At 34.6% G+C, this 18,539-nt stretch overlaps 1 protein-coding gene across 6 annotated transcripts in view; it reads right to left on the reverse strand.

Annotated features, from left to right (window-relative positions):
- CCNT2 (cyclin T2) overlaps positions 1–18,539 on the reverse strand; it is a 42,018-nt gene that overhangs the window by 10,148 nt on the left and 13,331 nt on the right. For 4 of the 6 annotated variants that reach the window (XM_047722513.1, XM_047722514.1, XM_047722515.1 and 1 more), the window contains 5 exons: positions 10,936–11,064; positions 9,111–9,171; positions 6,733–6,795; positions 3,530–3,575; positions 1,785–1,948 (listed from right to left, as the gene is read on the reverse strand). In XM_047722513.1, the coding sequence (XP_047578469.1) occupies positions 1,785–1,948; positions 3,530–3,575; positions 6,733–6,795; positions 9,111–9,171; positions 10,936–11,064 (463 nt within the window). Of the gene's footprint in view, positions 1–1,784; positions 1,949–3,529; positions 3,576–3,694; positions 3,789–6,732; positions 6,796–9,110; positions 9,172–10,935; positions 11,065–13,295; positions 13,531–18,539 lie in introns of those variants that run through there. The other 2 variants (XM_047722517.1, XM_047722518.1) reach the window with 2 other exon arrangements.

Here is an 18,539-nt window from a genome sequence, read left to right on the forward strand (position 1 = left end):
TGAAGATTTTCTTCTCTCTCTCTTTTTAAAAAAGATTTTAAGTATTTATTTGGGGCAGGGGTGGAGAGAACACAGACGGAAAGTGTGAGAGAGAAGCAGACTCCCTGCTTAGCAGGGAGCCTGACGTGGGGCTCCATCCCAAGACCCTGAGATCATGACCTGAGCTGAAGGCAGATGTTTAACTGCCTGAGCAACCCAGGCGCCCCTCCCTCTCTCGTTAAACTTAAAACAAAAACAAAAACAAAAATCAACCTCTGGCAATGTGAGGAAAAGAACATAATCATGTGGCAGTAATATAGCATGAACTACATACTCTTGAGAAATTTTTCAGGGAGGGGGGAAAAAAAACCCAAAATCAAGAAATCTAAAGAGGAAGCTTATTTTACCAGAAAGGTAGGCAATATTGCACATAGACCTGTACCCTGCGTTTGTAAACAAAGTTTTGTTGCAACACAGCCATACCCATTCATTTACAGATTGCCTTGGTGGCTTCGCATCAACAGGGGCAGGGTTGCGTAGCTGGCATAGACAGAAGGGACCTAAACCCTAAAAAGAGTTACTTTTGGCCCTTTACAGAAAACAAACATCTAGGTTACAGACACATGCTGAGATTTTATTGGAAGATCACATGTGAAACCCAAAGGGGTCTCTATGTAACAGATGTCCTCAGTAGCAACAGATACAAATCCTATTTTCCCATTAGCTTCAATTTTGCAACAGAAGTTAGGGAAAGCCCACAGAACAGTAAGCTGAAAATCTAACATAACAGTTTACCAGTTTTGGTGTATCTTCAGTAAGAAGTGTAATCTATTTCCTTTCTGAAATATACAGTATTTGGTTAAAATGTCTTAATCCCCAAGAATCTCTCCTACCTATGGTCAGCTTCTCTGATCTGTTACCAGAGAAATTTCTTATTAAGAGAGATCCAGTTCCAGGTTCACAATTTATAGTATTTGTACCCTAATTTTGTCAATTTATATTTAATAATGAAAGGCAATAATGACACACATCAGTGGAACTACAGAACATGGAATGTTACCCTGAAATACCTTTAGCTCACTGCTTCACATGTTCTACAGTAAGTTATAACCAACTACCAACCTATAGCGTTACAAATCATATAGACATAAATATATTTTTGAAAAGTCCTAAAAGAGCTTTAGATATTCACTGGTGGTTAAAACATGTTCAAGTGTTTTTGTTTTGTTTTGTTAGCTTTTCCTTTAGGCTAATAAATCCTTATTTTCATCCTGTTCATTTGCCCGTGTAATTACGCTTTTTAAAATTCTATTACCAAATTGTTAAAATGAAATTATAGTTAAGGGCGCCTGGGTGGCTCAGTGGGTTAAGCCGCTGCCTTCGGCTCAGGTCATGATCCCAGGTCCTGGTTCAAGCCTCACATCGGGCTTTCTGCTCAGCAGGGAGCCTGCTTCCTCCTCTCTCTCTGCCTGCCTCTCTGCCTACTTGTGATTTCTCTCTGTCAAATAAATAAATAAAATCTTAAAAAAAAAAAAAAAAGAAATTATAGTTATGTTTCAAAGGAGTCTCTTATCTCTTGCAACACAAACTAAAATATTAATAGTTGAAGAGATATCTGGGATTAATATAAAAAAAACTACAGAGGGAGGGGAAAATGGTGGAGCAGCCAGAACGGGTAACTACTCACTTAAGTATGAGTCTACGGGGATTTGCTTTTTTTCAAATCTGGACAAAAGCAGGCAGACTTTTTTCATAATATAAAAATGTTTTCCACATTAAAAAAATATTTATTTTTCTCTACTTACCATCTAGTAATTCTAGAGTAACTGTAGGATCCACATATTCCCACCAATGTTTTCCATCAGTTGACACAGGAATCTCCCAATTGGACCATTTGCAAGCCAAATGAATACATACACATGCTATCACTGTTGGTTTGTACTGAAGACAGAAGGTGGTAAGGTGTAGACTGTTGTAGAGCAGGTTTGAAAACGAAGAACCATAGTAATTCAAATATGTAAAACAAAGAAAAATATTTACCAGTAAGATTAGAGCAAAAACATAAAGGTTTTCTTAAGTCTACAGTACAAAACCTTATTTAATTAAAATCTAGCACTATAGTTATAAAATCCTAATACTAAAAAACCCACATAGATTATGAACATTCTCCACATTCTGACTCCCCAGAGCATTTATTAATACTAATATATTAAGATTTCTAAATTTTGAAGTATATTTGCTTCTTTATAAGGGCGAAGACAGTGTATTTCCAATAATCAGCACAAACAACTATAACATTTTAATTTTTTTGGTAGTATTTTTGTTTCTTTTGTAATGTCTTGGCAAAAAAGTAAAGAAAAAGCAATAGACTGTAAAATTGACAAAGTAATTTCAACATCACATTACAGAATCAGGAATTCTACCATTTGGTATGGGTTAATAAACAGAATTCTCAAGTAAATCAAAGAGAATCTAACACTTAATCTACGTAAACCTCTGTCTTCTTTTCAGCAAAGCTACAGAGAAAACTTACCTTTTGGTGAACAGCTTCGAGGCCCAATGTTGCTAAGTACTAGAAAAATGCTATCTTTCTCCTTCTACTATATGCCCCAAACTGGGCATATAACATGTTACAGCTAGCCTTTTCTAACTGAAGTTTTATATTTAGTACTTTCTTTTTGTTGCTCAAAATTCCTAGGGATAGAGGTTAAATCCCAACAACATATACCTAAGAAAATAAATTGGTATTTGCCAGTCCAAAGCTTTACATAAAACTTAACAGTGTCACAAGAAAGTAAGGACCACACAATGCTAGTTTGGTCCCCTCCTCCCAAACAACCCATTTAAAAAACAAACTGAAAGCATTAATATAATCAACCCAGAACAGAATTATGTATTAAAGGCTTTAAAAAATTATTCTTCCAGTTCAGTTCAGAATTGATGAAAAATGTTTATCAACCACAAACCCATTATCTTTTTTATATAAACTGAAAAGGAAGTAAATTTTTTTAAAGTAAAAATTGTACTTAGTCAAATCTAGGCACTGACAGGACTTGGCTACTTCTGATTTACAACTAGTGGGTATTATCTGGAAGAAAAACCCAAGTTATATAAATTTTATTTATTAAAAAAACTTTAATGATTATTTTAAAGTTAAGACTGGATCAATGTGAAATTTTAAAAAATTGTCAATTAACTATAATTGTAAACTAGAAATAGCTTTATACTTACCAAGTTGCTCGAATTTCTACGTTAAGTTTAGCTCTTTGTAATCTTTAGCTGCTATTCAGGCTACCAATTTTAGACTTATGCACTCACAAATCGAGAATATGTCATCAGAAAGCACCACTACACTTCACAATGTGCATTTAACCCCTCTGTGCCAGAAGTCCCTTGTACAATACACCGCAAAGCAGACAGGAAGGTACCACCACAGTAGATGGTCCAGTCTCCTGTTGCAACAAGGGTAAGAGACACATTGAGGGGGCCCTGCATTAAAGGAAGCTATAGTGTGCTACAACAGTGCAACAAAGAGGGTCAGGATAACAACCTGTTGGTAGCCATGAAATAGGATGTCTGTGCCAAATCCTTGCTTGCTGTAAGAAAAGAAAAAAAAACGAAGACAATACTATCAGCTTTATTGTGCTACCATCAAAAAGTTCTCAACACAACAAAAACTTCAAAGTTTTGTACACAAAAAGTAAATTTTACTTACTACTTACAAATATCACAAGAGCGCCATCATTTTCTATACTACTGAAAATCTTCAACAACATTCACTCAAATGTTTCTTGCTATCCCCCAAAGATCTGAGAAACAAGCCGATTTGCTTTTAGCTAGCCAGTTACAAGGGCTAAACTTGTTACTAAGTTAAGCATCTAGTCAGCTAAAAGTTGCAATAAAGCATTCTCCTGGATTTAAAAAAAAAAAAAAGAAGAAGAAGAAGAAGAAAAGATTTTGAAGTCTAATACAAAATACAAAGAGGTGCCTGCCAGACTTAATCCTCAGTCATCATATTTAAGTTGGCTTAAGTACTTCCATCCAAAGAAAAGAAAACAAAACAAACCCTCCACCCCCCAAATTCAAGAGAGCTCGAACTGCTCAGTTTTTTATGCTACTAAGCATCAACAAGGAATAAACAACCTAGAAACATCCTAAGAGCATAGATATAGAAAAACTCCACTGCATGTATTTTTCTTACAGAATCCAATTGTCAACTTTAGAAAAAGATATAAGTACTCTAGGGAATCAGGATGCTGCAACACTGGTCCCCAAAGGAAAAGCAATTTTTAACAACTAGCTTTTAAGACATAGAAATTGAAAACAGTCCCCCGCTCACTTTATCTGCTCTCTTATTCTTCCCATCAGGGATTCTTTGCTTTAATTTCCCTTTTCCCCCAATTACATTCATAATCATTGATGCATCTTTCCCCTCTGCTCACCTAGGATCTGATCAGTTCACCTCAACTCACCCCTCTCTAAGAGGCCTCACATTTGCCCTCTATTTTTTTCATGGCACCTGTAATCCCTGCTGCCCCATGTGGATCACGAACATAAGGTATACAAAAGGGATTTGGGCTTAGCAGAGTTGTGCTAAGGAAGAGTGTCAAAGCATCAGATGTCTTGGAGGCAGTGTGACTTATGTATGGCATTCTTTCCTGGTGGGGAGGGAAGGAGAAATCACAGAAATGAAAGGTCCCTGTAAAATGACATTAGCCAATTCTGCAGCAAAGTAGCATAATATCAACTTTCTCATCTCCAGAGGGGGTGGAGGGTGGGAAGAACTTTAAAGAAACCAAACCATTTACCACCCCCCATACCCCCAAAGAATCAAAATATGTAGAGAAGGAAGTAAAAATAATTTTAAATTGCCATAGCGGTTTTTACCTCAGAATATATCTAAATTCAATAACCTATTAACAGTGTACAACAGAGGAAGAATGTAGGAAAAATGTTCTTTTGTTAGCTGAAAATTTTAACAGAGCAAAGAAAAATAGACAGCAAACATAAAAGAATGTTTTTAAATGGAGTAAGATGTAAACTACAGTTATCTGAAATGTTAGTCAGACAAAATGGAAGTTAAACATATGTAAGATTTGTATTAAAATTTAAGAATTGGTCACATTTTAAGCATTAACAACAAAAAAATTAGATTTAAATATTCTGCTTTGGATAAAACATCAAATTTGTAGTTTTTCTGAATTTTTAAAAACTTACTAACCAACTTTGTAAGTGAATGGACTTGGTGTCTCTAGCTTTAGATATAGAGCAACATGTACAAAAGCTACTAAACTCTGATTAAAGATCAGGACTCAAATTTCACAATGATGCTAAACTGAAAATCCAGTTTCATCTCCTAAGGTACCTCTATGAATTTTAACCTAATATCTTTCTTCATTATATTTTTATATTAGGCTTGAAGCAAAGTTACATGGCTCCTCATTATTTTCACAAAATAGCTTATTCTTTCAAGTTTTCAGGAAAACCACTCTAAAGCCTTTTTTCCCCTTAATTCAAACACATACACTAGTTATCTAAAACAATTCTACACTATACTGTAATTCTGGGATGAAAATGTGCTCTAAATTATATTCCAATAACCATGAAATACAGGAACCATAATTAAATATGTTCTACAAGTCATAACATGTACTAGTTATTAGAATAATAAAATATAAATGGGACTTTCAGAAGTCCATTTCTTAACAATGACACTGTAATAACAGGTTTGTTTGTTTTAAATGTAGCTGTTAACATAATAAAATCCTACCAGGTATAGGAATTCAATTTAGAATGAATAAAATGTGAGAATATCCAGGTAAAACACTAAAAAACAAAGAAAAGCCTTTAAAAGTTTTACCCATTTTGTTTAAAATAAAACCTAAGGAAGGAAGTCTGGGTGTAAAAGAATGAAACTGCAAAATTTCACTTTCAAAAAGTAATAGAAAAAGGTACAATGAAAGTTCCAAGTGGTTGCTCTTAGTACATTAACACTTCAAATGGGAAACAGGAAAGTAGAAGAAATAGTGTTAACATGCAACTGTGTAAAGAGTTATTTCTAGGGATACAAGAACAGATATGTAGGATTCATTAACAAGAGCAGAAAAATGTATACCACACTTTATAAGCCATAAAGCAAATAATACAAAAAGTTCCTACTCCTGTTTTAAAAGGTTAATAGGCACATCACATGCTGTCTGTAGCATATTATGTACTTCCTCATTACACACAAAAAGGAAATTATTTTTAGTAATAGTAAAGAACTCTGAAGAATGTATTAAGTCAAATTTTGTTCAAATGAACACGGGGAAAATATTTCCAAAATGGCAAATCTGCTAAGACAATTTTTATCTGAAAGATCTGAGGATGGTCTCCAAATTCTTAAATTGTAATAACTTTTCTAGAAGTCAATGAAAGCTTCAGATAGACCAGAAATTTTCTGTGTGTATGTGTCAACGGCCAACTTCTTAAATATTAAGTGAAATGGGACTGGCTTAGCCTAATGGGGAGGTGAAGAGAGTCTTAATATTTGGAAGCCCTCCAATTTTTCAGTGAAAGGAGATTCTCCTGTAAGTTTAAAGGCTGCTAATTTGCCAGGTAGAACCACGTGCAGAAGTAAATGAATAGGCAGATGCAGGACACCAAAAGATGTTGCTTCAAAATGACATTTCCCCATTTTGATAAAACTCATTCAAATCAATTAGACCATAAAAAGCATTAACACTTAATTTAGAAGTTTCAAAGATCACTTACCTCTTACTAACTGGGTACATTTCACCACATCTGTGTGTGGATGTTCAATGGTGATCTCAAAACCTGAAATGAAAAGCACTTTTTTCCCAATCACTTACCACACTACAATACTTGCCTGAGAAATGCCATTCATCAGCACAACCATAAATGTATAATATATTGTTCATTATTAAAAAGATCCAAAGACAAAGTTATTTTTACCACTGACATGCTCATTACACACCTTCAATGACAAGAAATAATTTCTTCTAAAACCAATGTTCCACTTACTGAAAACTGGTTAACAAAGCTATTTGCAGATTGGGGTGGTATTTATTAAAAATTCTGAATTATGATTAGCTTGAGATTACCCTCATGTTAAAAACAAACTAAAATTACAGAAAATACAACTATAAAGCAAAGACTTCAACTACATAACGTATTTTTAAAAATGTATTACAACTCTTTCAGAAGGTGTAAAGAGTATTTTTCATAAATATAATCCCTGGGCCATAGTGGGAGAAAAATCTTTTAAATGATTTAGAGTCCTCTTATTTTCTTAGTATGCCTTAGATGAAAGGGTTTCAAACAGTTAGCTTATAATCACATTTCATTTATGTACATACATTTATGTATGTACATACATATCAATTACATACATTTATGATAAAGTTATTAAGTGAAACTTGTAGCCTCAAGATTCTTTTTTTTTTTTTAAAGATTTAATTTATTTATTTGACAGAGAGAGATCACAAGTAGGCAGAGAGGCAAGCAGAGAGAGGAGGAAGCAGGCTCCCTGCTGAGCAGAGAGCCCAGATGTGGGGCTCGATCTCCTGACCTGAGCTGAAGACAGAGGCTCCAACCCACTGAGCCACCCAGGCGCCCCTCAAGATTCTTTAAATCAGGTTCTAAAACCAAAGATAAAATGCTGAAAGAGCTTTCCATGTCTAAATAACCGTTAGGGAGGGGAGGGTTTTTCCTTTTTTTAAAAAGTGGAGGTCACATTAGTGTCTTCAGGAGCAGTAAACAAATAACATTCTGACAAACAGGTAATCCAGATTTTTAAAACTGTTGTGTGATCTATTTCTATTTCTACTGTAATTAAACCCACAAAATCATACTTTAATCAAAGCCATAGAAGTGTATCTTATAAATTCTAACTTAAAATAATTCCACTTGAAATAATTTTCCTTTTAACCTTTATTACACAAACTTCCCCTTAATATAGTTTTTCTTTTAACCTTCATTACACAAATCTTTGTAAATTTCATATTTATATAATCTCTTATAATAAAGCAGTAACGTGCTAAATTATTGGATTTGGAGATAAGATTCTCACTTTTATTTTTGTATCATTTTATGCTATAGAAATATCAAACAAGTTCCATCTATTTTAAACAAGCTACTTTTCTTAAAAAAAAAAAAAGTCTGTCATCACAGGAGGCTATGATTATTAAACTTCTTTTAGTTTGGGAATGGAGTAATAAATAACTACCATAATGAATAATAGCGACTTCCGACACACATACTATGTGGTACATGTTTTTTATACACTCTCTCTCATCTTCAAATTCACAACGTTAAGGCAGACATTATTACTCTACCCTGCGTATATAGAATGGAGGCATGAAAGGTAAAACGACTTTGCCCAAGCTTAAAAAGCAAGTCAAAGGCATATGGATTTTAAACCAAGAGCTCCATAAAGCCTGTGTTATTCCCATAATACACTGCCAAGTTCTTCCAGAAGTAATACATGACTTCACACAAGACAAACCATGCTAAGTCTCAATTTCCTCAACAATATAGTGAAAGATTTGAATAAATAATCTTTAGAGATCACTTAAATTGCAAAAAACTTGCAATGTAATTTTCAAAAAAGGATGATCAATGTTTAAATAACTACTGTGTCACATTAAAAATGTGATAAATTCATTAAATACTGACTGTAGTCAGAGTATTTGTTTTTTTTTTTAATATATTTTATTTATTTATTTGACAGAGAGAGAGATCACAAGTTGGCAGAGGCAGGCAGAGAGAGAAGGGGAAGCCGGCTCCCCACTGAGCAGAGAGCCCGATGCTGGGCTCGATCCCAGGTCCCCGAGATCATGACCTGAGCTGAAGGCAGAGGCTTAACCCACTGAGCCACCCAGGCGCCCCTATAGTCAGAGTATTTGTACATGTTACAATCACATGCAGCCTTTCACAATGAAAACTATGTTTACTGTTCAATTAATGGTAAATGAAATTTTTAAAAAATGGTTTCTTTATAACCAGGTAATACTATTCTGGCCCCGAACCTTGTTTTAAAACGAAACTTTATTCAGTGGTAAAATTATTCCATTTTTAGGACACCACACTGAAGAACACACACAAAAATAATATCTGATGAAAATACATACCTAGGGTTTGTAGCATTATGGTTTCAAGTAAAACCAGTTCTTGAGTCTGTTGAAGGTAAGCCTGCCAGGTAAAAATAATAACATTAAAATGCTTAAGATAAACACTACCAGATCATGGGACCGTTAAATCTCATGAAAATTAACAGATACATTAAATCAGAGTAGTTTAGAAACACAAAGGAAATAATTTGAGGGTGACAGAGAAAACCCATTTTCTACAACCAATCTAAACTTATTCACTTCTAATACAGAATATGTAAACAAGGTAAAAAACAACAAGTTAAAAAACCCCTAAAAAGACAACAATAATACGAAAGGAGGTAGAGCTTAACTGAAAACAAACCCTTCAGTCTATACTATAAAACTTCATGTAGGCACTGTGCTTTAAGATACATTAAGACAGGAAGCACTAACTCAAGTAAGAACATCAAATCCAAACCAGCCTGTAAAGAAAAAACATACCAATTCACTCTAAGATATTTTGTGTGGTAATTCCTTGATGGTCAGAGTAAGTCAATGAGTTATTTTTTTTTGAACTTCCTCTCCTCAAAAAAGACAAAATAAAATCAAAGCAAACCCTCAATCTCTAGGTTAAAAGAAAACATTTTAGATATAAAATACCAAAAGAATGTATCACACACCCATGGGGAAATAGAGGGTCTTCTCTTTTACTTCAACAAATCATTCCCCTATTGTAATCACTCTGGGAATAGAGAGTATAAAAAATTTTACCATTATCAAATTTCTAAAATTATGAGGACTGAGTAAGGTATAAAAAACAACACATCATAAATATTCATGTAAGGTCATGTGGCTAAACTCACTTTATTCATGTCCCATTTTGAAAAGGTCCCATTTATGTCCCATTTATGTCCCATTTTGAAAAGGTCATCAAGATGATTTTTTAAAACACAGATTTCTATTATTTGAACAATACCCTAAGTATTCACCAAAATTAACTCTGAATCTGTAAAGTTAATAGAAATTACAAGAACAATCTCTGAATAATCACACATTCTTTATTATTGAATGGTAACATTAGTATCTCACTCCCTTAAAGCCAACATTTACGGTAAAACTTGTCATTAATAAACTCAGATATACTTTAAAAAATCAGATATACTTAATCTGGACTTTAAGATTAACTAAATGAAAGTAAACTAATATAATCTGGCAGTCATTCAGTAGTTACAAAGTTTCTGATAGAGGAACTCACCTATAGTACAAGAGCTGGGAAAGTGAATTTAAAGGCCTAGAATTCCACCTTCTGTTTTAAGATGTCATAACATTTAAAAATGGCACTTTCAAACAAGGTCTATTAAAATGCTGATAATGAACAAGTTGCTTAGAAGTCAGCATTACTTTTGAGGAAAGTTAAAAATATGAAAAAAACCCCTTTCATGAAAGCATGGTATAACAGCGTCTCTATGGATCAGTAACTATTAGTATACATGCATTAACAAAGAAACGATTCTGTAAAATTACTATTTACTGCTCTAGAGGCAAGTCCAGAGATTTTTCTTTTTTTTTCATTGTTGACAATTTAAGAGTTATTTATCTCTGGTCTCAAATGGACCCAAACAATGGAGGTGATATGACTTACCCTCCACATATATCATAGGTTGGCTGTGAGGATAAACAACAAAATGTGAAACACTTATAACCACCTTTAAATCACAGCCTTGACATGATTCAGAACAATACTGAAACTCATGTACATACATGAAATATGTTTGTTAGATCACTTGCCGGTATTACATTCCTAAATGGTAAAAGGAATAAGCAGCAGTTGGAAGGCAACACCAATTGAATTATTATTACGTACATCACATTTAGTATCCAGCAGTGGCTCTAGGGGATGAAGACAAGCATGTGCTACTTTGATAACATGTTCAAGTTTTCGAGCCTGTTCTTCCACTTTTGCAGCCAAAAATAATGCAGTAGGTGATATTATCTGCAGAAAAGATAAAAATTTGGTGATTTAGAAGTAAAAAATTTTGGAAAAACCTTCTATTTTCTAAGGGAGGGGCGTGCAAAGAAGGAATGTAGTATTAAAAGTATGAATTGTGAGTTGGGCTATAACTGATAAAATGAGCTAAGACTGATATGAGAGTTTTAATTAAATAGAACTCATTACCCTAGTCTATAAAACCTGCTTTACTTGTTTTGCAAATAGAATACCAAAGGGAAAAAGGAAAAAGACTTTTACTTGGGCTAACTCAAAGAAAGTTTAAATCATATTAATGCATGTAAAGGGGAAAAAAAAACCTCAAGCAAAATAATAAAGCCACAGCTTAAAAAAAAAAAAAAAAAAAAAGGAAGGCAGTAAAATATATCTAGATTTTCCTTCTTTTTAGGTACAGCCACTACTTTCTACAGTATTTTTTTTAGATTAATCAACAATTCATTGTGTGGCTAAGAACTACATAGTATTACTTTTGGGACAGAAAAAGGATCTACAAGGCAAAATGAGAAGATTCTGAATGTGATATTATTACCTAGTATCTGTATTACTTCACTACAGCAATACTAAAAGCAGCTTTAAAAATAACAGGGAATAAACATGTAAAATAAATCAATAAAGCAGAAACACTGCCAACTGGAGATCAAGAAATAAGCAATATTTTTTGGCTTTAGTAAGTGTATGTTCTTGGGATTGAAGTACAAGAACATAGCACTACAAAGACACTGACTAAGAAAGAGAAACATCAATTTTGAGCAAAATTTACCCCGAAATTAGGAACAAACCAAATTAACTGCTGATTCAGAAAATAGGCACATCCAAAATTCAAATAATCTAAGATTATACAGAAGAAACTTCTCAGGGGAAGATGATCTCTAAATGTCAAGATTCAGATTATTTTTTAAGAGACGAACATCTGAGTCTCCCTGTATCTTGGGGGTCATCAATCACTACATACAATCAATGCCAAAAAAGGGAGGGAGGAGAGAAAGCATGAATCATGCTACATGACTTGGGTAGTTAACATGAGAAGAAAGTTTCTGATACAAGAAGGATGACTCTTTCCTCTGAGCTTTTAAAACAACTTATAAATAATGCTGAGCCATGAAATTTAACCACTGGATTTTGAATCTGAAAGGGACCTTCACTAATCCAACTGCATTTGCAGATGAATAAATGGAGTAAAAATGACTTTAAGAAATTCTCTTCCTGATGTATACATGTTTAAAACAGACCTAAAATTAAGTGCATTTGCCTCCAAACTACCAGTAATGTTACCCTAAAAGGACTAAGTAATTCAACTTGGGCTTTCAATTTATTTCCATCCTTTAGAATTAAAGTTACAAAACAAGATGTAAAAATTGAGAATGCTCAAAAAAGCAAATTATTCTTAAGTTTTCACAGACTTAGAATAAACTGTTATCTTTATAACAGATTTAATTAAGCAACACTAAAATTAGTTAATACCAGCTAAATAGCAGTCATGCAGGCAGGACGTTTTCTGAAATGCAGAGTACAAGACAATGGAGAATCATTTCCTAGCTCAGTTATTTCTTCTACATACTGAAAATTTCCTACCCTGCTACCTACTTCTTTTGATTAATTCCTTTTCTATTTAAAGGCTTACCTCATCCTAGGGAAAATTCCTGAGTCAGAGTAAAGTGCCCTTCTTTATTCAGTAGGAAGCTGCATACCTCTATTATTTTACTTTCAACAGTGAAATATAAAATATTCTAACTTCTGGCTTATTAATTTTATCTGCTCTACTAGTCTAGAAGCAGTTTAAATATAGAGATTGAATTATTCATGGAGTTCCCATTTTGAATTATTCATGGATGTTCCCATTGTCTCCCATTGTGCAGCTGCTGTTCAATATATTTGCCAAATGAATGATATGTGGATAATCTACATATAATTGTAAAGGCACCGATGTTAAATTCCAAGTATTCCCAATCCCACAGTAAAAATCTAAGAGCCAATACCACGGGGTAAGAAATGCAGCAAACTATAAAGATACTCTGTTTCCCATGGTCTGTCACTTTTTACCTAAGTCATGTCTAAGAGGGGAATGGCTAAGCCAGCCATCACATGCCAGAACTATTTACCAAAGAGTGAAGCAATACAGACACAAGTCCAATGTCAAATTAGACTGAACTTAATACATAAACTTCCTTCCTAACTGCCAGATGATCCAGGATTTCTCTTACTCGCCTAAAAGGTACCTCTAAAGTCTTCAATGAGTTCTTCTTGGTAAAATCTCTTAGGATTCCCAGTCACCGCTTCATTCTCTTCAGACTTCTTGTAAGCCTCAATATCAAGAAGTACTTTCAAACCACACAGCTTTTCTCCTTACAAGATAGTCTCAATGGAAACAAAGTATGTGTACTAGAGAACGGTTCTAAAATTCTACAAATAATTGAAAAAATTAAATGTTCAGAGAGCTAATCAATGATCTTCAGGGTAGATTCCTGGTTTATTTACCCACACTCCTCACAGAAGTCTTTCTGTTCCCTCTAAATAGGGCTCAATTCTCATCCTCCTTCCAGTGCAACACTAATACCCAACACTCTTCCAAAGTTCCTGGTGAAATCCACTAACTCCATTCACATTTCCTCCTCTACAGCCTGCAAACATTTTACTCCATCAGGGCTGTAAAAACAAAACAAAACAAAACAAAACACCTTTTTAGATAATACTTTGTGAATATCCATGTGAGGCTTTAATTTTAAGGATGACTAAAGAAGGTAATCAAGTTAGGTACTTATGTTTTTGTTTTTTTATAGAAGGCTGATTCGTTGTGTGGCTTACTGAAAGGAGAAGAATTCCAAAAGTTTTAAGTAATGGCTATATTATTATTGGTCTGTGGCTTTTAAAGGTGAGCATACTTTTGAAGGCAATAAACATTCATTAATGCACGTAACCTTGGTTCAAAGTCAAAGAATTCACACTAATATTGGAGTAGATACTCGGTTTGAGTGAGCAAAAAACTACGAACTGAGATTTTAGTTCACTGGGGATAGGGACCATGCACTATCCACCTTTGTGTTCCATTATCTAATAAAGCTTCTCGAATTACTATTAACTACAGGAAATAAAAACTGATTTTTAAATAGTGTCCAGAGTTTGTGAGCCTAGAAGATGTATAACTATTTCAAAGGGATATTACATTCTCAAAACAAGACAAATTTCTACAGAAATATACCATACAAATCATGGAGAGGGGGAGGTAGAGGTGATGAAGCCAGCTGTAGCACAGTAGTCAGGCTGCCTCAGTGGAATCCTGGCTCTGTTATCTGACTAGCCTAGGCAAATTACTTATTCTTTGTGGCTCAGTTTCCGCATCTGTAAAATGGGAGAAATAGTATCTGCTTACAAAACTGTGGTGAGGATTCATTGAATCAATATATGTAAAGCACTCAGTATAGTGCCCCAGAGTAACAGGACTCAAATAATATCATTATTATGTTGTAAGTTAAACAACTGTGTATTGCTACTGCTGATCTTAAAAAGGATTTTGTATGCTTTTAAAAATCCCCTTCTTTCTTGCTCCTCTTCTTCCTTTCTTTCACAGTTAAACCGTTAAACTGAATTCTTTAAAGGTTCCATGGTAGCCCTAACTAAGCAGATTCAGACACACTAAAATGATGACACATATTTCTTCAGTCACTGCAATACACCAGTATTTCTTGTGTCCCTTCTCCCTCCAGTTGTTTTCAGCCCCTTCTCTTTTTCTAATCCTTTATATGTTTCCATTCCTACCTCCTGATCTGACTCCCTTCCTTCTCCATCTTTTCTCCTCCTGCCCATTCCTAGCCCCTGTCTCCCCTTTCTGCTCATGATGCCCTCACTGCAGACATTCTTCACTCTCCACTGCTGGCTTCAACCTCGATATTTGGAGGTAAGGTCAGTCTGAATTAACAAAAGTGTGGGTAATTTCTAAATCACTGATGATGGCTGTGTGCCGGTCAGTTTCAAACGAATCATTCTGGTCTTTACTCTTTTAGTAATTAATTTTGTGCATACACCTTGTGTGTACATCTGTATTTAAGAACTAGCTACAACTGTTTTATTACTCTTCAACTTAAAATTTCCTAATCCAAAAGACTTCCTAACAGAAGCAAAGAAAATGCCCCCCCCCCCTTTTGTGCTAATATGTCATCAGTAGGCTTGTTCTAATCTCTCCTTATGTTTCATCTTTAGGCCCTACAAGCTGGTGAAGCCACTTCTGCCCTGTTCCTCAACTGCTCCCAAACTACCCCCTCCACTAAGATTAGGATAACTATTTTCCTGTGCCTTCAGGAAGCTTCATTAATGGGGCACCTGGGTGGATCAGTCGTTAAGCATCTGGCCTTCAGCTCAGGTCATAATCCTGGGGTCCTGGGATCAAGCCCTGCATTCAGCTCCCTGCCCAGCAAGAAGTCTGCTTCTCCCTCTCCAACTCCTCTGGCTTGTGTTCCCTCTCTCACTGTCTCTCTCTGTCAAATATATAAATAAAAAAGTCTTAAAAAAAAAAAAGGCTTCATTAATGAAGACACAGTTCTAGGTATCACAGCTCAGAATTGGGAAACAACACACCTGAGGCTATAGTTAAAGAAAAATGGTAATGGTACAACTTTATAAGACTCCCAGAAAGGTCTTAGAATAGGAAAAAGGAAGTAGAAACTTAGATGTAATAAGGGGGTAACAGCTCTCAACAAAGAAGAAAACAGATTAAGTCAAAATGTCGATTTGCTCAAAACAAAGATCACTAAGCTTTACCAATTAGATCAAAATTCCAGTACAAATTTAAGTGGTTCATATCCTTAATTTTGATGCACTGAAAGACTGACATCACAGGATTAGAGAAAATGTCATTAACTCAGTCTGGTATTTTAGTTGTTTTTCTACCCATATAATTATGCATGAGTGTAATACTGTCAACATAACAAAATTTATACTGAGAAATAAAAAAATCTTCAGGTTGGATGTTATTTGGGATTTCTAATTACATCTAAAAGAGAGCTGGTCTAAAAAAGACTAACTAGTATTCAGTATTGCTGAAAAGCAGTAATAATTAAGAGAATAGGCCCTGATATCCATAGAGTAAATATATGATATTTAAAAGAATTTAAATGCTTAACATAACTTGGCATTTAAAAATTTATTTATGGAGCCTACGTTACCATTACGAATCTGTTACAAAAACAAAAAATTTTCAACTTACAAAGTACATGGAGTATTTCATAGCTAAGTCTCTACTCTCCCTTAGACACCCAGCTCCTACCAGCCAACAATAAAGTCAATAGATTATTGGTAAACAAGTTGCACAGGTATTAAAATACTTCACATAAATCTTTAGAACTCCACTTTACTTCAAATGGCTAAACAAATAAGAACTAATATTACTGAAGACTTAATACTGTGGATAGTATTCCCTATACTGATCTACAGATTCACACATTCCTGGTCAGAATCTCAGCTTCTCTGCAGAAATTGACCAGCTGATCCTAGAATTCCTAAGGAAATGCAAGGGACTCAGAACAGCAAAAACAATCTTGAAAATGAAGAACAAAGTCAGAAGACTCATACTTCCTGAGTTCAAAACTTACTACAAAGCTAGAATAGGGACGCCTGGGTGGCTCAGTTGGTTGAGCAGCTGCCTTCGGCTCAGGTCATGATCCCAGCGTCCTGGGATCGAGTCCCGCATCGGGCTCCTTGCTTGGCAGCGAGCCTGCTTCTCCCTCTGCCTCTGCCTGCCACTCTGTCTGCCTGTGCTCACTCTCGCTTCTCTCTCTATGACAAAAAAAAAAAAAAAAAAAAAAAAAAAAAAAAAAAAAAAAAAAAAAAAAAGCTAGAATAATTAAGACCATGTGATAACAGTATAAGGAAAGACACAGAGATCATAGAATAGAGTTTCCAGAAATAAACATTTAATTCAATGGGAAAAAAAAATTAGCCTTTTCAATAAACAGTGCTGGGACAACTGTATATCCACATGCAAACAAACAAACAAAAACAAAAAGAAGCTAGTCCCCTTCTTTACACCATAAACAAAAACTTACTAAAAATGGATCACAGACCTAGATACAGAGCTAAAAATTATAAAACTCTGAGAAGAGGAATAAATCTTCATGACCATGTATCAAGCAATGTTCTCTTTGATATGACATCAAAATGCAAGTGACAAAAGAAAAATCCTAGTGAATTAAATGCATGTATTATGGATGAAATATCAGCAAAGTGAAAAAGGTAACCCACGGAATGAAAGAAAATATTTGCAAATCCTGTATCTGGTAAGGGACTGGTATCTAGAATATATGTACAACTCTCACAATTTGATAGAGAGATGATGAAATTAAAAAAATTTTTAAAATTTTAAAATAAAAAAATTTTAATTTTTGCCTGGATGGCTCAGTGGATTAAGCATCTGACTCTTGATCTCAGGGTCATGAGTTCAGGCTCTGCCAGGCATGAAGCCTACCTTAAAAAAAAGGGGAGGGGAGGGATAAGTAGATATCTCCCCCCAAAAGATACTACAGATGGCCAATAAACACATGCAAAGATGCTCAATAACACTAATCATTACAGAAATGCAAATTGAAACCACAAAAAGATAATACTTTTTATACTCACTAGGATACCTGTAAGATGGGTATAATAATAACAATAACAATTTTAAAAAGACAGACAGTAACAGTTACAAATGTTGGCAAAGATGTGAAGAAATTGGAACCCTTAACACATTGCTTGTGGGAAGGTAAAATGGTATGGCTACTTTGCAAAAGTGTGGCAATTTCTTAAAAATCCTTTTTAAAAAGCTTTCTGAGAGGGGAAAGGAAAAGAATAAATGAAACAAGATGGGATCGGGAGGGAGACAAACCATAAAAGAAACTCTTAATCTCACAAAACAAACTGAGGGTTGCAGGGGGTGGGGGGGTTGGGAGGGTGGGGTGGCGGGGTGGTGGTGTTAAGGGAGAAGGTGGTGGGATTATGGACATTGGGGAGGGTATGTGCTGTGGTGAGTGCTGTGAAGTGTGTAAACCTGGTGATTTGCAAACCTGTACACCTGGGGCTAATAATACATTATATGTTTATTAAAAAAATAAAAAAAATTTAGAAAAAGTAAAAAAAAGTAATTGGAACAGATGTTTAGGTCTACATAAAGTGAACTGTACTGTTAATTCAAGTAGGTACTCCTGTTAGTCACTCTAAACAGCAATCACTGAGCTAGAGCAATACAAACTAAAACTTCTATTTAACAATGTGGGGAGTGTGTAAAAATTTGATTATCTTCTCTGAATCAATGCATCATTAAAGACTTTCCCCAAATCCTCAGAATTTCCTTTCTCTGCTAAAAGCTAATTTTTTCCCTAAGCCATGAAACTATTATAGTTTTCATGATCTCAAGATTTTTGACCAGAAAAGAATCATTATCATTACTTTTTCAACTTCTGAATGAGCCCTCTATTTAAAATTAGCTTGAATGT

This window comes from Lutra lutra, chromosome 3 (genome assembly GCF_902655055.1).
Source record: "Lutra lutra chromosome 3, mLutLut1.2, whole genome shotgun sequence".
Lineage (NCBI taxonomy): Eukaryota > Metazoa > Chordata > Mammalia > Carnivora > Mustelidae > Lutra > Lutra lutra.